Source organism: Nyctereutes procyonoides, unplaced genomic scaffold (assembly GCF_905146905.1).
Source record: "Nyctereutes procyonoides isolate TBG_1078 unplaced genomic scaffold, NYPRO_anot_genome, whole genome shotgun sequence".
Taxonomy (NCBI): Eukaryota; Metazoa; Chordata; class Mammalia; order Carnivora; family Canidae; genus Nyctereutes; species Nyctereutes procyonoides.
The window spans coordinates 32,104,318-32,125,611 of record NW_026575120.1 but is presented as its reverse complement, the minus strand read 5'-3'; the positions used below and the strand labels follow the sequence as shown (position 1 = coordinate 32,125,611).

The window sequence follows — 21,294 nt, the reverse complement described above, 5'->3', positions numbered from 1 at the left end:
ACTTTTTGTGACAACAAAATCCAAGACATCTAGGATTATACTCTGGGTCTATTTAGAGGGGGTCTGTAATTTCAGGTCTGTTTGTGAGAAAAGAATAGTTTTCACCTAAGCACCCCCCTGAAGGCCTTCCTAGCTTTAAATAAAAATCTGCCTCTGCTTAGTCATATATAACCCATCTTTATTTATTTTTACCCCTAAAATGTAATAAGCACTGACAATGGATAAAAGCTTTTGCTAATTATTCTAAGGGCACAAAAAGAAATCGAATATCCTGTCCTCTTTCCAAATGTATGCTATTTTTTTTTTCTTACACAATTCTCAGGCTCTTTTTCAATACTAGGTTTTCTATTTTAACATGAAGTTTAAAAGAATCTCCCACGCTTTTCTTGTATCCTCCTCTTTTCTGTGCTCTACCCCACTGCTCACCAGCACTGGTGAGAAGAGGAACAGAGAAAGAATTGGAATCATCAACTCAATGGGCTGGTCTTTGCCAACGATAATAACCAGCATGCAAAGACTGGCTGGCTGAGATGTATGTGTAGAAGGGATGATCTGTGGGCGGAGTGAGGTGCACTCATGGGAGCTGAGTGGCTCTCTCACCCATTACATTTCCACTCTGTTCTTATTTTCTGTTCTCTAAAATACTAGAGAAACCCCTGCCAATCCATAGGTCATTAAATCTAATCTGTCTGTCTCTTTTCATGACCCCAGGAAAAAAGAGGAAGATTTGCAGACCTGTTGGATGCTAAATATTTACGGACCACGTTACAGATCTGGGTCATATGGTAAGAACAAAATTATTTCAAAATGACTTTTCAATAAACACAAAACTGACTTAAGCAAATCCAGTCTGTGCCAGTGGGGAGAAAAACGCCAAGGCGACTCCAGCCATGTCTTCTCTTTCTGCTACCACGACCAACCAGCCAATAAATAAAACTTTTATTTTATTTTTTTTTTAAAGAAAAGGAAATTGTCTCTGACTAGTTTTTTATTTTTCATATAAGCTCACTTTCTAACCTTTTGTAGTCTGGCCTTTATCCTCACCACATGACAAAAAGTGATCCTTTGAAGTCACCAATAATCAAATTCAATAGAATAGACTCTGGTGGTTTTCTTTGTGCTTCACTTCTCTGAAGCCATGATCTTGAGTAGACAAAGATTTTCTAAACACGATACAAAAAGTGCTATTACATTAAATTAGGAACTCTGTGCTGTGAGATATCAGAAAGAATCTGAAAGATAAGGCCACCAACTGAGAGAAGAAATGTCAAAAATATATATCTAATAAATTTTTATCTACATAAGACTATAAATATGTGTAAAATTATATATGTAATTTTTTCCAACAAGAAAAGGACATACAAACCAGTAGAGAAATAGGCAAGACACTTGAACTGGCATTTGATCAAAAATTGTATCAAATAAATACATGAAAACATGCTCAACCTTAAGGTCACCAGGGAAATGCAAATTAAAACCAGTAAGACACCATTACAATTCCCCTGGGACGGCTAAAATAGATTCACTATACCAGCTGTTAGGAAGAATGTAAAGTAACTGGAACTCTCACACACTGATTAGAGTTCAAATTAAAACCCTGGGTGGCGCAGCAGTTTGGCGCCTGCCTTTGGCCCAGGGCACGATCCTGGAGACCCGGGATCGAATCCCACATCAGGCTCCCAGTGCATGGAGCCTGCTTCTCCCTCTGCCTATGTCTCTGCCTCTCTCCCTCTCTCTCTGTGTGACTATCATAAAAAAACAAAACAAACAAACAAACAAAAAACACCTGAGAAAAGTCCTTAGGGGTATTTATCACAGTTGAAAATATGCTTAGCCTATGGCTGGTAATTCCATTCATAGGTTCCATTCAACAGAAATGCATACATAGGTTTACCAGAATACATTTGCATGAATGTCCATAGCGTTATTTTATTTGTAACAGCCCCAAGCTCGAAACCACCCACATGTCCATTATACTGTTGTATAGTAGATACATGGTGTTACGTTCATAAAATGGATTATACAATAATGAGAATGAGAAAACTAGTTATCTGCATCCAACATGGCTGAGTCTTATAAACCTCATAGTGAACAAAGGAAGCCAGACACACAGATCCGTATTATGAACATCCGTTTACATAAAGATAGAAAGCAGGCAAAACTAATCTATAGTGTTTCAGTTCAGGAAAGTGTTTATCTGCCTTTCTCAGAGATACTCATTAATAGCTGGTATGTCACCTCTTAAGACTTTAATTTTTAAAATACTCTTAATATTTGGAAATTGAACTAAAGCTACTTTAATAACAAGGGGAGTATTGTAATTATTGGGTTTTTTTCTGATATTTGTTATGAAAATTTTCAAATGCACACAAAAGTAGAGGATATCATGATGACCTCTGATTGACCCATCACCCATATCTGACAGTCACTGATAGTCACTCATGTTTGCTATGGCTGTGTTTTCCTGTGCTGACAGACTTTCAGGCAAGCCCAGGCTTTGTGACATTTCATCTCCAGATACTTCATTAAGAGTCTCAACTATTTGAGGACACTTTTCTTTCTTTTTCTTTTTTTGATTTTATTTTATTCATGAGAGACACAAAGAGAGAGAGAGAGAGAGAGAGAGAGAGAGAAAGAAAGAAAGGCAGAAACGTAGGCAGAGGGAGAAGCAGGCTTCCTACAGGGAGCCCGATGCGGGACTTGATCCCAGGACCCCAGAATCATGACCTGAACCAAAGGCAGATGCTCAACCACAGAGCCACCCAGGTGCCATGAGGACATTTTCTTAGATGATCCCAATCCTACAATCAAGGGACAAGTTTAATAATCATCTCACTGAATATCAGCTGATACCCAGAACATGGGCAATTTCCCCTGGTTGTCCCTCTATGTCTTTCACAGCTGGCTTTGCTTTCTCTCTCTTTCTCAAATAAAATCTTTAAAAATAAAAAAGTAGGGCAGCCCCGGTGGCTCAGTGGTTTAGCGCCGCCTTCAGCCCAGGTCGTGATCCTGGAGACCTGGGATCGAGTCCCACGTCAGGCTCCCTGCATGGAGCCTGCTTCTTCCTCTGCCTGTGTCTCTGCCTCTCTCTCTCTCTCTCTTTCATGATTAAATAAATAAAATCTTAAAAAATAATAAAAAATAATAAAAAAGTAAAATAAAAACTAGTTCATTAAAAAAAAAAAAAGTGAGTCCAAGCTTCAAACTCCTTCACTGGCTGTGGGTTCCCCGGGACCTGGCCCCAGGCTGTGCTTGCAAATTCCTTTCCCATCCAGGTTCCCCTGCAGGCCACCCTCAGGCTCTCCAGGGTAGGTGAGCCCAGCCTCTGGCACCCTCCCTCCCTCTTGCCCCCCGCCCCGCCCCCGACCTGTCCCTCTGTGGCCACTGCCCCTTCTTCAGGCTGGCTGAGTGAAGTAATGAGCGACTCTGTCCCTTCCAGGCTGGGAATCTCCTTCGCCTACTACGGGGTCATCCTGGCCAGCGCCGAGCTGCTGGAGCGGGACCTGGTGTGTGGCTCGCGGTCCAAGGCCGAGGTGGTGGTGACCGTGATGGACACGGAGGAGAGCCAGAGCCCCTGCCACTGCCACATGTTTGCTCCCTCCGACTACAGGACCATGATCATCAGCACCATTGGCGAAATTGCTCGTAAATATCTCCTCAGTGTTTTGGGTCCCTGCCTGTTTGGGGGTGAGAAGTGGGACCTGTCATAGATGTGGCTCCTGCCTGGTGGAGCTGAACAAGTCTGCACACCTTGCTCATGTGTCACCAATGCAGATGGATGTGGGAAGCCTGGAGGAGTAGAGCTTGGAATTACTATGTTGTATCAGTTCTAAGATGCTCCCCCGCCCCTTTCTGGCGTCTCTGCAATTGGGGTGTGTCCTACCATGGCTTGTTAGGTCTCCATTCACAGCACTGTTTGCATTTTGGTAGACATGAAATAATAGTACTTAAAAATCAGCGGCACTTTGAATTTGATGGAAAACAGCTTAGACCATTTCAAAGATAGATCTAGCCCGTTTGCAATTCACAGTAGACCTATGTGCTATAATAAGCATCTTGGGTGTAAAATACCCTTTACCTACACACCAGTGCTTGTCCTTCTTGGACCTACAGGAGAAAGCACACTGAAGGAGTCCTGACGTTGATGACCATGTGACTGGCTTTTGGCTGGAACACACATGAGGATGAACTTGCCTTTTTCTGACGTGACAATGAGGAATCCTTGCCAATGTTGGTAAATGCCATTTGCTTTCCAAGGTTTCAGAAATTGTCATTGTCATTTGTTTTCTAGTGAATCCTGTCAATATCCTGGGCATTAATTTCCTGGGAAGACGGCTGAGCCTTTCTATCACCATGGGCTGCACAGCTTTGTTCTTCCTTCTCCTCAACATTTGCACATCGAGGTATTTTCTCTCTGGTTGCTGCAAAACAATCTAGTTTTGTGCAGTGGATTTGAGTTGTGGTTTCCTGACCTGTTAGTGTTCAGTGGGCATTGAGGCAAGTCCTTTTCACCAGGAGAGTAGTGAATGGGCTGCTGGTTTAACTGGAATGGTCGTTCCTGGTACCCATCACTCCTTCTTCCCTCTTCCACCGACTGGGCCCTGCCTCCCCATCCCAGGGTACAGGTGTGAGTGTGTTTGCACCCATGCACTTATCCCACCCACCAGGATATTTAGGATCTTTATGCAAAGCTTCATGGAACGTCAGGACTCCAGCTGTCTACCAAACTAGCTGGACCACCATTAGAATAGTTCAGAGAAATAGGTTACACACCTGTGGTGTCAAAATTCATTTCACTCTTACTCTGCAATCCTAGAATGTCCTCCATGATCATATGGATCATCCTGCAAACCGTACCCCTTTGGAGAGTGGTAGTAGAAGTTGTGCTAATCTAGGGGAGGCAAGCTGGAACGGCACACTTTGGGGGAGTGGGAAGGACAGACAGGGAGCTGGGTTGAAGGTTGGGGTCCAGCATTTACTTTAGGGAGGAAATCCAGAGAGATGAGAAGCAGCATCTCCTCAGGCTCTGGTTATCTGTGGGCGTCTGTAACACAGAGCTAGGTAGTGGAAGTACGTGTCAAGGCTGTAGAAAGACCTCCATGCTGCCTTTCCTAACTCCTCTGGCATCTTGTTCCCTAGCGCTGGCCTGATTGGCTTCCTCTTCATGCTGAGGGCTTTGGTGGCGGCCAACTTCAATACCATCTACATTTATACTGCTGAGGTCAGTTGTGGGTTGGTTTCTCCAAAGCACACAAGGTGAGCTACTTAGGCTGGCTGTCTATTCACAACGCATCCCTCGCTTCTGCTGACATTGGATGATTTTCTAAAAATAACCCCAAGAAAATGATACCAGGAGATTTATTCGATAGTTTCCTCTGCTCCGTAGAAGTCTAGTGAAAGACACTGCCTGAAAGGAAATGAAAGCTCTGCCTTTCTCATGACACAACATGTAGGTGAAAAAACAACTTGTTGTCCTGGCCTCATGCTATGTTCCCTCCATCTGTTATTTACCTCGTGTAGCTTAAATTTGAATATAATAGCCTAAATTTGAACGATAGTCTTTATGAATTGATTGAGTTAATACATCTGCCGTCTGCAAGTTCCTTCTACCTGAAGGAACTGGAGCATTACCTCCTAAACGTTCATCTTAGAGAGCTAGTGTTCCTAGAAATAAACAATATCTGAACAGAAAACATAACAGTATTTTAATTGTTTTTGTCCTTCATTGAGCTAGAGAAAATGGCACCTCAGAGACTGCTAAAGCTGCACTCCTCTTTTTTTTCCCCCTAAGCTTTTATTTAAAGTCCACTTAGTTAACATACCATCTAATATTAGTTTTAGGTGTACAATATAGTGATTCAGCACTTCCTCATAACACTTGGCATTGGGATCCCTGGGTGGCTCAGCGGTTGAGCGTCTGCCTTTGGCCCAGGGCGTGATCCCGGAGTCCTGGGATTGAGTCCCACCTCAGGCTCCCTGCATGGAGCCTGCTTCTCCCTCTGCCTGTGTCTCTGCCTCTCTCTCTCTCTCTCTCTTTCTCTCTCTCTCTCTGTGTCTCTCATGAATAAATGAATAAAATCTTAAAAAAAAACAAAAACACTTGGCGTTCATTATAACAAGCACCCCCCCCTTCTAGTAACCATCAATGTGTTCTCTGTAGTTAAGAATCTGTTTCTTCATTAGTCTTTCTTTCCCCCACCCCCATGTTCATTTGTTTTGTTTCCTAAATTCCACAGAGGAGTGAAATCATATGCTATTTGTCTTTCTCTGACTGATTTCACTTAGCATAATATTCTCTTTTTTAAATTTTTATTTATTTATGATAGTCACAGAGAGAGAGAGAGGCAGAGACATAGGCAGAGGGAGAAGCAGGCCCCATGCCCCGGGAGCCCGACGTGGGATTCGATCCCGGGTCTCCAGGATCGCGCCCTGGGCCAAAGGCAGGCACCAAACCGCTGCGCCACCCAGGGATCCCCATAATATTCTCTATCTCCATCCACGTTGTTGCAAACATCAACATTGCATTCTTCTTGACAGCTGAGTAATATTCCATTATGTGTATATACCACATCAATTTATCAGTCAATGGACATTTGGGCTCTTTTCATAATTTGACTATTGTAGACATTGCTATTTATAAACATTGGTGTGCACGTATCCCTTCAAATCAGTATTTTTGTGTCCTTTGGGTAAATACCTAGTAGTGCAATTGCTGGATCATAAGGTAGGTTCTATCTTTAACTTTTGTAGGAAACTCCATACTGTTTGAGAGTGGCTGCACCAGTTTGCATTCCCACTAACAGTGTAAGAGGGTTCCCCTTTCTCTGCATCCTCACCAACATCTGTGGTTTCTGGACTTGTTAATTTTAGCCATTCTGACTGGTATGAGCTGGTATGTCATTGTGGTTTTGATTTGCATTTCCCTGATGAGCATTGTTGAGCATTTTTTCATGTGTCTGTTAATCATCTGTATGTCTTCTTTGGGAAAATGTCTATTTTTCTGTGCATATTTATTTATTTCTCTGTGCACTTTTAAACTGGATTGTTTTGGTTTGGATGTTGAGTTTGATAAGTTCTTTATATATCTTAGATACTAACTCTTTATCAGGTATGTCATTTGCAAATATCTTCTCCTATTCCACAGGTTGCTTTTTATTTTTTTATTTTATTTTTTCACAGGTTGCTTTTTAGTTTGGTTGTTTCCTTCACTGGGCAGAAGCTTGTTATTTTGATGAAGTCCCAGTAGTTTATCTTTGCTTTTATGTCCCTTGCTTCAGGGTACGTACCTAGTAAGAAGTTGCTATGGCTGATGTCAAAGAAGTGACTGCCGGTGTTCTCCAGGATTTTAGTGCTTTACTATCTCACATTTAAAATGAAAATCTATTTTGATTTTATTTTTGTGTGTGGTGTAAGAGTGGTCCAGTTTCATTCTTTTGCATGTTGCTGTCCAGTTTTCCCAACACTATTTGTTGAAGAGATGATCTTTTCCATTGGCTATTCTTTCCTGCTTTGTCAAAGATTAATAACTGATCATATATTTGTGGGTTTATTTCTGGGCATTCTATTCTGTTCCAGTGATCTTTTTTTTTTTTTTTAATGCCAGCACCATGCTGTCTTGATCACTACAGCTTTGTAATATAGCTTGAAGTCCAGAATTGTGGTGCCTCCAGCTTTACTTTTTCAAGATTGCTTTAGCTAATCCGTCTTTTGTGGTTCCATATAAATTTTAGGATTGTTTGTTCTAGCTCTGTGAAAAACACCAGTGGTATTTTGATGGGGATTTTATTAAATGTGTAGAAATAAAAGCAATTTTATTAAATTGCTTTGCTTTTTATTATTAAAATACAGGTATTTTAACAATACTTGTTCTTCCAATCCATGAGCATGGAATATTTTTCTGTTTCTTTGTGTCATCTTCAATTTCTTTGTGTTTTGTAGTTTTCAGAGAACAGGTCTTTTACCTTTTTAGTTAGGTGTATTCCTAGGTATCCAATGATTTTTGGTGCAGTTGCAAATGGGTTGATTCCTTAATATTTCTTTCTGCTGCTTCATTATTGGTGTATAGAAAAACAACAGATTTCTGTGTATTGATTTTGTGTCCTGCCACTTTACTAAATTTGTGTATCAGTTTTAGCAATGTTTTGGGGAAGTCTTTTGGGTTTTCTATAAAGAGTATCCTATCATCTGCAAATAGTATAAGTTTGACTTCTTCCTTGCTGATTTGAATGCCTTTTCTTTCTTTTTGATGTCTGATTGCTGAGGCTAGGATTTCCAGTACTATGTTGAGTAACAGCAGTGAGAGTAGACGTTCCTGTCTTGTTCCTGACTCTAGAGGAAAAACTATCAATTTTCCCCATTGAGAATGATATTAGCTCTAGTTTCTTATTTATTTATTTGTTTGTTTATTTTATTTATTTGTTTATTTATTTATTTAGTAAGTAAGTTAAGTATATGGCCTTTTTTATGTTGAGGTATGTTCCCTCTAACCCTACTTGGTTGAGAGTTTTTACCATGAGTGGATGTTGTCAAATGCTTTTTCTGCATCTTCTGAAAGGATCATATAGTTCTTATCCTTTTACTGATGTTGTGTATGTATCCTGTTCATTGATTGGCAAATAGTGCACCCTTGAAGGCAGGAATAAATCCCACTTGATCATGGTGGATGATTCTTTTTTTTTTTTCCTAATATTTTATTTATTCATTCATGATAGGCAGACAGAAAGAGAGAGGTAAAGACACAGGCAGAGGGAGAAACAGGCTCCATGCAGGGAGCCTGACGTGGGACTCGATCCCGGGTCTCTAGGATCATACCCTGGGCCGAAGGCGGCACTAAACTGCTGAGCCACACAGGCTGCCCAGGATGATTCTTTTAATATACTGTTAGATTTCATTTGCTAGTATTTTATTGAGAATTTTTACATCTATGTTCATGGATATTGGCCTATAGTTGTGTTTTTGGTGAAGTCTTTATCTGATTTTGCTGTCAGGATAATGCTGGTCTCATGGAATGCATGTGGAAGTTTTCCTTCTGTCTCTATTTTTTTTTAATAGTTTGAGAAGAATGGGTATTAACTCTTCTTTAAACATTGGTAGAATTCACCTGTAAAACCATCTGGCCCTGGATTTTGGTTTGTTGGGAGATTTTTGATTACTGATTCAATTTCTTTGCTGATTATGGGTCTGTTCAAGTTTTCTATTTTTTCCTGTTTTCATTTTGGTAGTTTTTGTTTTGAGGAATTTATCCATTTCTTTCAGGTTGTCCAATTTGTTGGTGTATAGTTTTTCACACTATTCTCTTGGACTTTGTACTTCTGTGTATTCATTGTTATTTCTCATCTCTGGTTTGTGATTTTATTTATTTGGGTCCTTTCTCTTTTCTTTCTGATAAGTCTGGCTAGAGGTATATTAATTTTATTTATTTTTTTAATTTTTTTTTATTTATTTACGATAGTTATACAGAGAGAGAGAGAGAGGCAGAGACACAGGCAGAGGGAGAAGCAGGCTCCATGCACCGGGAGCCTGACGTGGGATTCGATCCCGGGTCTCCAGGATCGTGCCCTGGGCCAAAGGCAGGCGCCAAACCGCTGCGCTACCCAGGGATCCCTATTAATTTTATTTTTGATTGAAACCAGCTGTTGGTTTCATCAATCTGTTCTATTTTTTTAGTTTATCATTTCTCTCTGCTCTAATCTTTATTATTTCTCTCCTTCTGCTTGCTTTTAGGCTTCATTTTTCTTTTTCTAGCTCCTTTAGATATGAAGTTGTTTGAGATTTTTCTTGCTTCTTGAGGTAGACCTGTATTGCTATAAATTTCCCTCTAATGACTGCTCTTGCCACATCCCAAAGGTTTTGGACCATTGTGTTTTCATTTTCCTTTGTCTCCATGTTTTTAAATTTCTTCAATTTCCTGGTGGACCCATTCATATTTTACTAGCATGTTGTTTAACCTCCATATACTTGTGGTCTTTTTTTTTTTTAAGGGTAGGAGAGTCTTTTTTTTTTTTAAGATTTTATTTATTTATTCATGAGAGACACAGAGAGAGAGGCAGAAACATAGGCAGAGAGAGAAGCAGGCTCCATGCAGGGAGCCCAATGTGGGACTCGATCCCAGGACTTTAGGATCATTCCCTGGGCCGAAGGGAGGCACTAAACCACTGAGCCACTCAGGCGTCCCTACTTGTGGTCTTTATAGATGTTTTCTGTGGTTGACTTTAAGTTGCTTAGCACTGTGACCAGAAAATATGCATGGTATGATGTTAATCTTGTTGAGACCTGATTTGTGACCTAGTAGGTGATCTATTCTTGGGGAATGTCCCATGTGCACTTGAAAAGAATGTGTATTCTGCTTAAGAATGGAATGTTCTCAATATATCTAAGTCCATCTGGTCCAGTGTGTCATTCAAAGCCATTGTCTCCTTACTGATTGTCTGATTAGATTATCTGTCCATTGATATAAGTGGGGTGTTAAACTCTCCTGCTATGACTGTATTATCATCAATGAGTTCCTTAGTTTGTTATTGTTTTATATATTTGGGTGCTCTGACTTTGGGGGCATCAATATTTATAAATGTTAGATCTTTTCGTTGGATAGACCCTTTATTATAGAATGTCCTTCATCTCTTGTTACAGTCTTTGGTTTAAAATCCTAGTTTAGGGATCCCTGGGTGGCGCAGTGGTTTGGCGCCTGCCCTTGGCCCAGGGCGTGATCCTGGAGACCCGGGATCGAATCCCACGTCGGGCTCCCGGTGCATGGAGCCTGCTTCTCCCTCTGCCTGTGTCTCTGCCCCCCCCCCCGTGTGTGACTATCATAAATAAATAAAAATTAAAAAAATATATATAAAATCCTAGTTTGGCTCTTCCCCCAAGCGGCCTGAAGTGACCTCCGAAAATGGTTCGCTTCTCACTGGACCCAGAAAACCCTACAAAATCATGCAAATTGAGAGGTTCAAATCTTTGTGTTCACTTTAAGAACACACGTGAAACTGCCCAGGCCATCAAGGGTATGCATATCCGAAAAGCCACCAAGTATCTGAAAGATGTCACTTTGCAGAAGCAGTGTGTGCATCACTACAATGGTGGAATTGGTAGGTGTGCACAGGCCAAACAGTGGGGCTGGACACAGGTCAGTGGCCCAAGAAGAGTGCTGGATTTTTACCACACATGCTTAAAAATGCAGAGAGTAATGCTGAATTTAAGGGTTTAGATGTAGATTCTCTGGTCATTGAGCACATCCAGGTGAGCAAAGCCCCCAAGATGCAACATAGAACTTACAGGGCTCATAGCTGGATTAACTCATACATAGCCACATCGAGATGATTCGTACTGAAGAAGAGCAGATTGTTCCTAAACCAGAAGAGGAGGTTGCACAGAAGAAAAAGATATCCCAGAAGAAACTGAAGAAACAAAAACTTATGGCCCAGGAGTAAATTCTGCATAGAATAAATGCAAATAAAAATAAATAAATAAAATAAAATCCTAGTTTGTCTAATATAAGTATTGCTGCTCTAGCCTTCTTTTGACATCCATGTCCATAATAAATGTTTCTCCTTCCCCTCAGTGTCAATCTGCAAGTGTCTTTAGGTTTAAAATGAGTCTCTTGTGAGCAGCATATAGGTGAGTCTTATTTTTTATCCATTCTGACACCTTGTCTTTTAGAACATTTAGTCCATTTATATTTTGAGTAATTTTTGATATGTATTTAGTGCCATTTTGTTACTTGTTTTGTAGTTGTTTCTGGAGTTTTTCTCTGTTCTTTTCTTCATTACTTTTGGTCTCTCCACTCAGAGTCCCCTTTTAATATTTCTTGCAAGGCTGGTTTAGTGGTCACAAACTCCTTTAGTTTTTGTTTGCCTGGGAAATGCTTTATCTTTTCTTCTATTTTGAATGACAGCCTTGCTGGATAGAGTATTCTTGGCTGCAGATTTTTCCCATTCAGCACTTTGAATATATCATGGCAGTCTCTTCCGGCTTGCCAAGTTTCTGTGGAGAGATGGGCAGCTAGCTTTATGGGCCTTCTCTTGTAAGTTAGGGACTTCTTTTGTGTTGCTGTTTTTAGGATTTTTTCTTTACCGCTGTAGTTTTGCAAATTTAACTACAATACATCTTGGTGCTGGCCTTGGTGTTGATTTTGATGGGAATTCTCTATGCCTCCTGCATCTGGATGCTGGTTTCCTTCACCAAATTAGGGAAGTTTTCAGCTATTTCCTCAAATTTTTACTGCCTTTTCTCTTCTTCTTCTGGCACTCCTGTGATAGGAATGTTACTATGTTTGAGGGAGTCACTAAGTGTGTCTGTTCTCGTGTTCCATAATTCTTTCTCTTTTGGCTTCATAATTTTCTACTTTATCTTCTATATCACTTACTCATTCCTCTGCTTCTCTAGCCTTGTTCAGTGCATTCAGTCTGTTTCTAGTACCAGTTACTGCATTTCTCATTTCTGACTTTTTAAAACTCTTCTGTCTCTGTGGTAAGGGCATCCCTGAAGTCCTCTATTCTTTTCTCAAGCCCAGGGAGTATCCTTATGATCATTGCATTAAGTTCTCCATCAGGCATGTTACTTACATTTGTTTCACTGAGATCTGCGGCCATGACCTTATCTTACTGTTTCATTTGTGATGAATTCCTCCATTTTGGCATTTTGTCTAAGTCTCTGTCTTCTGTGTTAGAAAAGCCTGTTAGAGTTTCCTGCTCCTGAGAGTAATGGCTTTATAAAAAAGTGGTCATACAGTGTCCAGGGATCGGCACTTCAGGGAGTGTCTCTGGTGTGTGCTGCGTGTGCTCTGCTGCTGTGTTATGGCTGCTCTATCCCTCAGGCCAGTTGTCTGCAGAGGCTCCTTGCCTGGAGTTCTTGGTCAGAATGTGGTGGGTTTTAACCACCAGAATGAGGTGCGCTCTGAGCTGCCTGTGAAATGAGACCTGCTGCTACTTCCACTAGAACTGAAGCCTTGGAGAACTGATTAGGATGTGTTGTGGGCAGGAATTTCTACTGGTCTTCTGAGGAAGGGTCCCACTGCACTGGGATTGAGGCATACTTGCCCCAGGAAGGCAGTCCCAGAGGAATGCAGAGGGGAAGCTACATTTGTTTTTATCTCAGGAAACATAGAAGTCTGTTCAGATTACGGATATAGCACATCCAAACCATTAAAGCCCCAGAGAAAAATGTTTCTTTTTTTTCTCCCCAGATAGATAAAAGAAGGGAATTGACATATTTGATCTGTGTAATATAAAGTTACATTTGAAATATTTAACTTGTTTTGGAAAAAATTCATTTAAGAGATCATTTCTAAGTAAATTTTGTGATACTTATTACCTAAAAAAAAGATCAAAGGCATGTACCCGAAGATGATGGTCTTCTATCATACCACTCAGAATTGTCAAAACATGAACAAAAGACTGATTTTCTTTGCTCTGATATCATCACTATGTATCTGAATCTTACTGTTTTCTGTTATAGCCAGCAGCTTCATTTTCCAGAAAAAAAAAAGCTCCTGAAAAAAGGCACTCTACTCCTAGACCTTTTCTTACAAATACAGCAATGTCCACTGAGTCCAGAATGCTTTTTGACTCTGCCTTTGGCAGATGGTGCTTAACAGAATGTGACTGAGTGGAGAGACTCTGTGCTTTGCTTTAGTGAGTGGATTGGTATTTTATAGCTTTAAGATAATTTTTAACTGCTGTAAAAATCACTCTTTCGTAAAGTGTTCTCACTATAAATTGTTAAGTACTATTTGCTTACGTATTAAACTTCTGCTAGTTCCTGGAAGAATTTAGGATTGATTAAGCACAGATTAATGAAGTCTTGGTGTAAGAAAGTTACATCAAGAAAGTAGATTATGAGGGTGCCTGGGTGGCTCAGTCACATCTGCCTTTGGCTCAGGTCATGATCCTGGGGTCCTGGGATGGAGCCCCACATTGGGCTCCCTGTTCAGTGAGGAGTCTGCTTCTCCCTCTCCCTCTGCTACTCAACCCTGCTAGTGTTCTCTCTTTCTTGCAAATAAAATCTTTTTTTTTTTTAAAAAAAGTAGGTTATGCTATAAGATTCTATTTTTAAAAATTATGCTCCACACTCAGTGTGGTGCTTGAATTCAGGACTCTGAGATTAGGAGTCACGTGCTGTACTAACCAAGCCAGCCAGGTGTTTCTATATCATAAGACTCTGCAACAGGAGTGTCATGAATGATGTAGTATATACCCAACATGCTGGTCAGTTCTTTTCATGGTGTTAGTTTTCACTGAAATATTATTTGGGGAGAATTTTCTTTTCTTTTTAAAAAAAGTTTAAAAAATGTATTTATTTGAGAGAGAGCATGCAAGAGCAAGCATGAGTGGGAGGGGCAGAGGGAGAGGGAGAGGGAGTCTTAAGCAGACTCTACACTGAGCAACAGAACTGATGTGGGGCTGATGTCCTGACCCTGAGATCATGATGTGAGCTCAAACCACTTGATACATTTATAGTTCTAATGTGGAAATCTTCTCTTCAATTTAGAGCTTCCCTTTTTGGAATTACACTTAGGATATTCAATTAAACATATTTTGGAATTTGGTCATTTAAAGCATAATTCCTAAATGTTTTTTTCTTTTTCTGATACTTGAGAATTCAAAATTGTGTGCCTGAGAACACAAATGCCCTGTATTTCAGGTCCTGTATACCTGTGTAGGATACCTGGTATTCGATCTGCACCAAAACCTGGCTGGGGGAGAAAGGGCAGGGGACTCAGGAAAGTAGAAACCTGAGCTAACTGATGCTTCCTATGCTCCTCCCTCCAGGTCTACCCCACGATGATGCGTGCTTTGGGGATGGGGACCAGTGGCTCCCTGTGTCGGATTGGCGCGATGGTGGCACCATTCATATCCCAGGTACAGCCCAGGAGCCTCTGTAGAGGGGATGAGTCTAAAGGAGATGGGAAAAGCAGGACATTGGGTTCCTTCAAGTTAAGGGTTTAACTGGGGATGTCTGTGTACTTAATGAGTTTTCTTGAGGGGCTCTTTCCCCATCGTGTAGTGAATTTGGGCAGGGAAAGAGGCTAAGTAAATGTTTTCAGGCTTGTAGTTGGTCAATAGCATGCATTTCATTGCACGCAGGGTTTGGATTTGGTGGGCATTGTTGCAGTAAGATGGAAAAGAAATGGAGGACATGAGGAGCTTGAGCAGTTGAATGACACTGGGTTTGAACCCTGACCCTGTACAGGGGTACAATTGAAACATAGTACATGGGAGTGCAGGGAGGGTAAGTCTAGTGCTAGGGCAAACCAGGTACAGGCTGGGATGAAATCCAGGGCCTGGACTCATGAATGGACCCTTGTTTCAGGAGGGAAACAGAGGCATATGTGGGGACCCACATGGTCCTTTTTCCTCAGAGGGGCTAAACACTCGTCAGCATTGGTCCTTCTCTTGTGGCCACAGAATGGAAATCTACCTGAGCTGGCTGCAGCAAAAAGACAAGAGTGAGGCTAGGCCCTGGGAGGGTCTGATCTGAGCAGTGGAGGTGACAGGGACCCAGGCCTTTTCTTATGTCTGTCTGGGTCCAGGGCCACTCCTTGTCCTTTCTGAGCATTCAGACTCTACTGTCCTCTCCCCGAACACCAGTGTGCTATGCTTGCCTGTGTACATGGCCATCCTACCAATCTGAACCATAGATCCTTGAAGCAGCCATCAGAAGACGTGGCTGTACTCTCTCTACATCCCTGAAAAGGGACTCTCACTAGCCAGGCAGGTCAGATGTTCACACTTGAGCTCAGTCAGTTGTGGCCAGGAATCAAGGTTGTCGACAAAGGCAGCTGGGGAAATGCAGTTTTCAAAGAAATGGGGTTCTGGGCTGAGCAGATTGTCATGCATATTTCCTATCATTTAGCACATTTTGCTACCACTAGGCTGTTATACGTTTGTTTTGAACTCTTTTGGGAGTGTTTCCCCCCTGGTTTTAAGGAAAAATGAGGGCAGCTTTTGTCTAGTGATTTCAAAGTTCTTTTATACTGATAGCACCATTTTCAGAAAAGAACATAGTGGTAGAAGACAGAAGTAAAAGATTAATCCTGTTTCTGGATGATCAGGCCACAGTGTAGTTTATCTTCTGGGCTTTAATTAGAAATTGCATTTCTGTTTTCAACCACTCGAAACATGTCTTTTGGGGGTATTTGTGGGTATTTACCCTGGAGGAGTATACAGCTTTTGGTGGCTTTGTGGACGAGGAAAGATCACTAACTGGCTCTTCTGGGGCCATAGGTTCTGATCTGCTTAGTATCCTGCAGCCAGGGAGTCACAACCATTTACAGGTGAATCACTCCTCTCTCTCTGCCTCCCTCAGCCATAAAATAAAAATCAATTATAGCACCCATCAGATAGATTTGTTCTGAGTATTAAAGGGGATTAATACATGGAAAACACAGCCCAACATTTGACACATAGTAAACCCTCAATAAATGTTACCTAATAGCAATGATCACTAATAGTGAAGGCCAAATGCTAAATATTCAAATAAATATTTCTCAATAACAATACTTTCAAGTCCAGTATTTCTTTCTTTTTTAAAAAATTTATTTATTTATTTATGATAGTCACAGAGAGAGAGGGAGAGGCAGAGACACAGGCAGAGGGAGAAGCAGGCTCCATGCACCGGGAGCCCGACGTGGGATTCGATCCCGGGTCTCCAGGATCGCGCCCTGGGCCAAAGGCAGGCGCCAAACCGCTGCGCCACCCAGGGATCCCGTCAAGTCCAGTATTTCAATCAGGATGTGATTAGGATGTTTTGCTTTCTTAAAAGATTTGGAATGGAAGGTCAGAATCTGAGATCTGTTTGCTCCTAGGATATTAGCTTGGGTTTAGGGTGGGGTGAGCTGCTTCAAACAGACAGTAAGGCCTTGGCGTCACGCGTGTGAGCTGATAATCCGTCCGCCGTCTCTTGGACGTGGTTCTCAAACTTGAGCGCGTATCATCAGAATTACAAGGCATAACTTGATAACAAGAAGACTGCTGGATTCCACCCAGAGACTGCTGCTGTGTATGGGACCACCAGTGTAGTTCTAACAAGTACTCAGCTAATCTGATGCAATTGGCCTGTGGACTGCTTTCTGAGAGGCTAAGGCCATCCACAGGGAGAGTATCAACCAGGAGATAAGCTTTACTTTCATTTAATTCTTTGTCTTCCTCCTTCCCTGCTCTCTCCTTCCTGTCCACCTCCTCCCTCTGTCCTCCTCCCCTTCCTATTTTTGCCCTTCATTTAGGAACCTCTTGTCATGACCCATTCAACCCATTGCCTTCAAAGTACTTGTCTGCAAATTGTAAATACAGTTCGGCAGTTAGAACACCAAAGAAAGGACTAACGAACTAGCTGCAATCTATATTTGATGGAATGGAATGGAGAATTATTTCATTCCGGTTCAGTGTTCAGTCAGTGTTTGTTGCACACTTACTCTGTGCCTGGCCTTGTTCCGGCTCCATTTATTTGTAGCCATAAGGAAACTAGATGGGGTTCCAGTGCTGTGTTGGAGCTGCCTATATTGGCTTCTGAAAATGAATTGTTAAATTTTCGGGAAATTTTTCAAGCTGGTTGATGTCATGTCATACCTTGGAATTCCCGCGGTGGTAGTATTTGTACCGGAGACATGGGCACAGGGTAGCAGGAGGGCTCTTCCAGGGAGAGCCTGTTATTCAAGTCTTTGGCAGCACGCCACCACAAGATGCTTGCTTTCCAAAGCCTGACTTTCAAGTTGGGGATTTACCAATAGGCAAATGGTGAGGATAATTTCAGATTATATAAGTGCTTTGGAGGTAATACAATAGTGAATCAAAGTGGTGACAGGTCTTTTTAGCCAAACCTCTCTGGGAAGGGGACATTGGAGTTGAGACCTGAAACATGAGGAGCTGACAACAAACAAGGAGAAGTAGCATTTCAAGTAAGATGCCTGCTGGTACAGGGGCCTGAGGTGCCACCGAGGGTGGGGTGTTCCAGGAAGAGACAGTAGCTGTGATGAGCGGAAGGGACAGATGTGCGGGGAAAGCCAGTGCCTTACAGGCATTGTGAGGACTCGGGAGCTTTTCCTGTGGAGCAGTGGGAGATAATTTCAGGCTTTTAAGCAGGTAAGTAACATAATCCATTTCACATTTTGAAAAGAGCGCTCTGGTTGCTATATAGTGAACCGTGGAGGTGGGTGGGACCAGGGTAGAAGAAGTTTATGGTAAGACTTTAATCTCACGTTGCCATATCCTACTCCTGTGAGAAGAGATTTTTAGAATTCTGGAAAATCATTTTTAGAAAGATAAACTACACAAAATTTAAATTTCTACATAGAAAAAAACAAAACAAAACAAAAAATCAACTGTAAGTAAGGATGAAAGCCAAACGCTTATCTTTCAGGGGTCGCAAATAAGCCTGAATTGCACTGTCCCAGTGACGGCAGTGATTTTGTTGTCTTTTCAAATACCTGGCCTGCTACGTGCAAACCCAGTGAATCAATGCATGAGACTGTACGCAGCACTTCTCAAGTTAATGGGAATGAAAACATCCATTTTGTGTTTTCATAAATGATTTCTAATAAGCAATATTTTTAAAAAAGATTTTATTTATTTGAATGAGAGAGAGAGAGGGAGATAGCACAAGCACAGGGAGGGGCCGAGGGAGAAGCAGGCTCCCCACTGAGCAGGGAGCCGATGGGGGGACTTGATCCCAGGATCATGACCTGAGCCAACGAAGGCAGACGCTTAACTGACCCACCCAGGCGCCCCACTAATAAGCAACATACTTATTGAGAAATCATACATGTATGTTGTCAAAGATAAAGCCAGTCAGGAGCTAAAAAGTGATGAGGACATATTTTGGTCAGTAATAACTTGCAATAGGGACAAAGCCCAAGGTGAACTGAATTCGACGTTGGTTTGCATAGGGGCGACTGGCATTTTACATGGAGAATTTGGGGGTGGGATGGTAGAGTAAGGGAACTGAAAAATTGCAGAATGTGGAAAGGAGGAGTTCGGCCCCTGGGAAACTCAAGACAAAGGTCCTATCTCCAGGTGTTGATGGGAACAAACAATAAATCTGGGGTGGGGGCAGACTTGAATTGCACATGCTGCCACATGAAGGGGGGCTGAGGGTCATCCTGGGGATCTGGCCTTCAGCTGTTGGAAACTGGGCAAGTGTTTGTTCTGGTCTTTCATAGACCACAGTTGCAGCCTGGATGAGAAGAGGTTAGAGCAGTCTGGCTGCGATTGGTCAAGGGGAGGGCCTTTGTCAGTGTTTTGTGGGTCATAAATTGGCTTGTGTTTATTGTATCTTCAGTGATTTGACTTCCATGTGATTGTTGTTTTCTTCTACACTAAAAACACAAAAACTACAAATTTGAATTAAAATTCCACTACCTAATATTTTACCTGACATAACAAATATTTTATTTTTAATTTTTTAAAAGATTTATTTAAGAGAGCACAAGCTGGGAGAGGGGCAGAGAGCGAGAAGTGTACTCCCCACTGAGTGTGGAGCCTGATGCAGGGTTTGATCTCACGACCCTGAGATCATGATCTGAACCAAAATCAAGAGTTAGATGCTTAACCAATTGAGCCACCTGGGCACCCCCAAAATACAAATACTTTAATGAAGCTCTTTCACAATCTACAACTATACGTATGTATGTACATGTATATATAATTTACCCAAATATGACCACAATTCATATACTTTCTAAAATTGAGATATAGTTGACACATAGATGCTAGTTTCAGGTGTACAACATAATGACTGGATATATGTGTATATGTGAGAGTCAATCCCAGGTCTCCAGGATCACACCCTGGGCTGAAAGTGGCGCTAAACTGCTGAGCCACTGGGGCTGTCCACATATCATGTTTCTTTTTTTTTGGAAGATCAAATTGGCTTTATTGAACAAGTCATGAATTGGGCAGTATCCCATTTAGCAAATAGAAAGGGGCTCCTTTGAGCTGTAGAAAAGAAAGGGTTTTATTTATTTTATTTTTGTATATTTTTTATTTTTTAAAAAAATTTTTTTACGACACATATCGTGTTTCTTGAAATAGTGACAGTTTTGCATCTTCCTTTCGTAGTTCAATGCCTGTTTTTTCTTTTTCTTGCTTCATTGGCCTGCCTAAGATTTCTAATACTGTGCTGAATAAAAGTGCAGAGAGTTGGTATCCTTGTATTCCTGATCTAAAAAGCTTTTCCCCATTGAGTATAATGTTAATTGTAGGCTTGTCACAAACGGGCTTTAGTATGTTGATTACAATTGGTCCCTACCTGTGTATTTAGTTAGAAGCCTGCCTTCAGGCTGCAGCTATGAAAATAAGCTAATAGCCCACTAATAGCCCTCTTTTCCAGAGAGATGGCGTTTGGGGCTGCTGGCTCTTCATTGCCATGTCCTGTGTAGCTGGTTAGGAATTCTGTTTCACGACAAATACTCACCATTTGCTTCAGCGTGGATGGAACTGGAGGGTATTATGCTGAGTGAAATAAGTCAATCGGAGAAGGACAAACATTATATGGTCTCATTCATTTGGGGAATATAAAAAATAGTGAAAGGGAATAAAGGGGAAAGGAGAAAAAAATGAGTGGGAAATGTCACAAAGGGAGACAGAACATGGAGACTCCTAACTCTGGGAAACGAACTAGGGGTGGTAGAAAGGGAGGTGGGCGGGGGGGTGGGGGTGACTGGGTGACAGGCACTGAGGGGGGGCACTTGATGAGATGAGCACTGGGTGTTATTCTATATGTTGGCAAATTGAAACCAATAAAAAATAAATTAAAAAAAAAAGAATTCTGTTTCATCTGCTCTGCTAGCCATCAGAGCCAGGAGGTAACCTCAGGCAGTAGCCACAAAAACTAGGGCACCAGACATGCACACGGGTTCCTTCCTTGGAGATACCAGATATCTGGAGCAAGGCTGAGGGAGCATGTAAAGTTGACACCTGCTGGCCTCCATCTACGGAGAGTATTTCAGTAGATTCCTACTTATGTGTTCAAGTAGATGCTTGCCTATCAGGGTGATGCTTCAAGATACAGCCTCTTTCACAGAAGGAGTGGATGTGTTTCACTAGGCCGCCTCTGCACGAGGCCTGGGGTGGGGGGAGGGGTGAAGGTATAGGGGGCATGGGGTGGGGGGCAGTGGATGGCCAGGTGAGTTCATGTGAGCCGTTTAAGAACTCAGTTTTCTGTGGCTGTGTGGGTCTCATGGATACAGAACCATTGACTTTCAAACTAGTTGTGGGGGCTCATCTCTCAGGTGCGTGTCTTAGACGTTGGTGTGTTAGATGTGGGATTTAAACCTGTAGCTCCTCGGGGGAAGCTTGGAGTTCT

At 41.8% G+C, this 21,294-nt stretch overlaps 1 protein-coding gene across 8 annotated transcripts in view; it reads left to right on the top strand.

The window, feature by feature from the left end:
* Positions 1-21,294, top strand: part of SVOPL (SVOP like) — a 93,124-nt gene that overhangs the window by 42,148 nt on the left and 29,682 nt on the right. For 6 of the 8 annotated variants that reach the window (XR_008665672.1, XM_055335021.1, XM_055335020.1 and 3 more), the window contains 5 exons: positions 712-785; positions 3,440-3,645; positions 4,292-4,403; positions 5,140-5,221; positions 14,766-14,855. Coding sequence is in view for 6 of the 8 variants with exons in the window: in XM_055335021.1 (XP_055190996.1) it covers positions 712-785; positions 3,440-3,645; positions 4,292-4,403; positions 5,140-5,221; positions 14,766-14,855 (564 nt within the window). In the remaining 2 variants the exon portion in view is untranslated. The remainder of the gene's footprint in view (positions 1-711; positions 786-3,439; positions 3,646-4,291; positions 4,404-5,139; positions 5,222-14,765; positions 14,856-21,294) is intronic. The other 2 variants (XR_008665673.1, XM_055335022.1) reach the window with 2 other exon arrangements.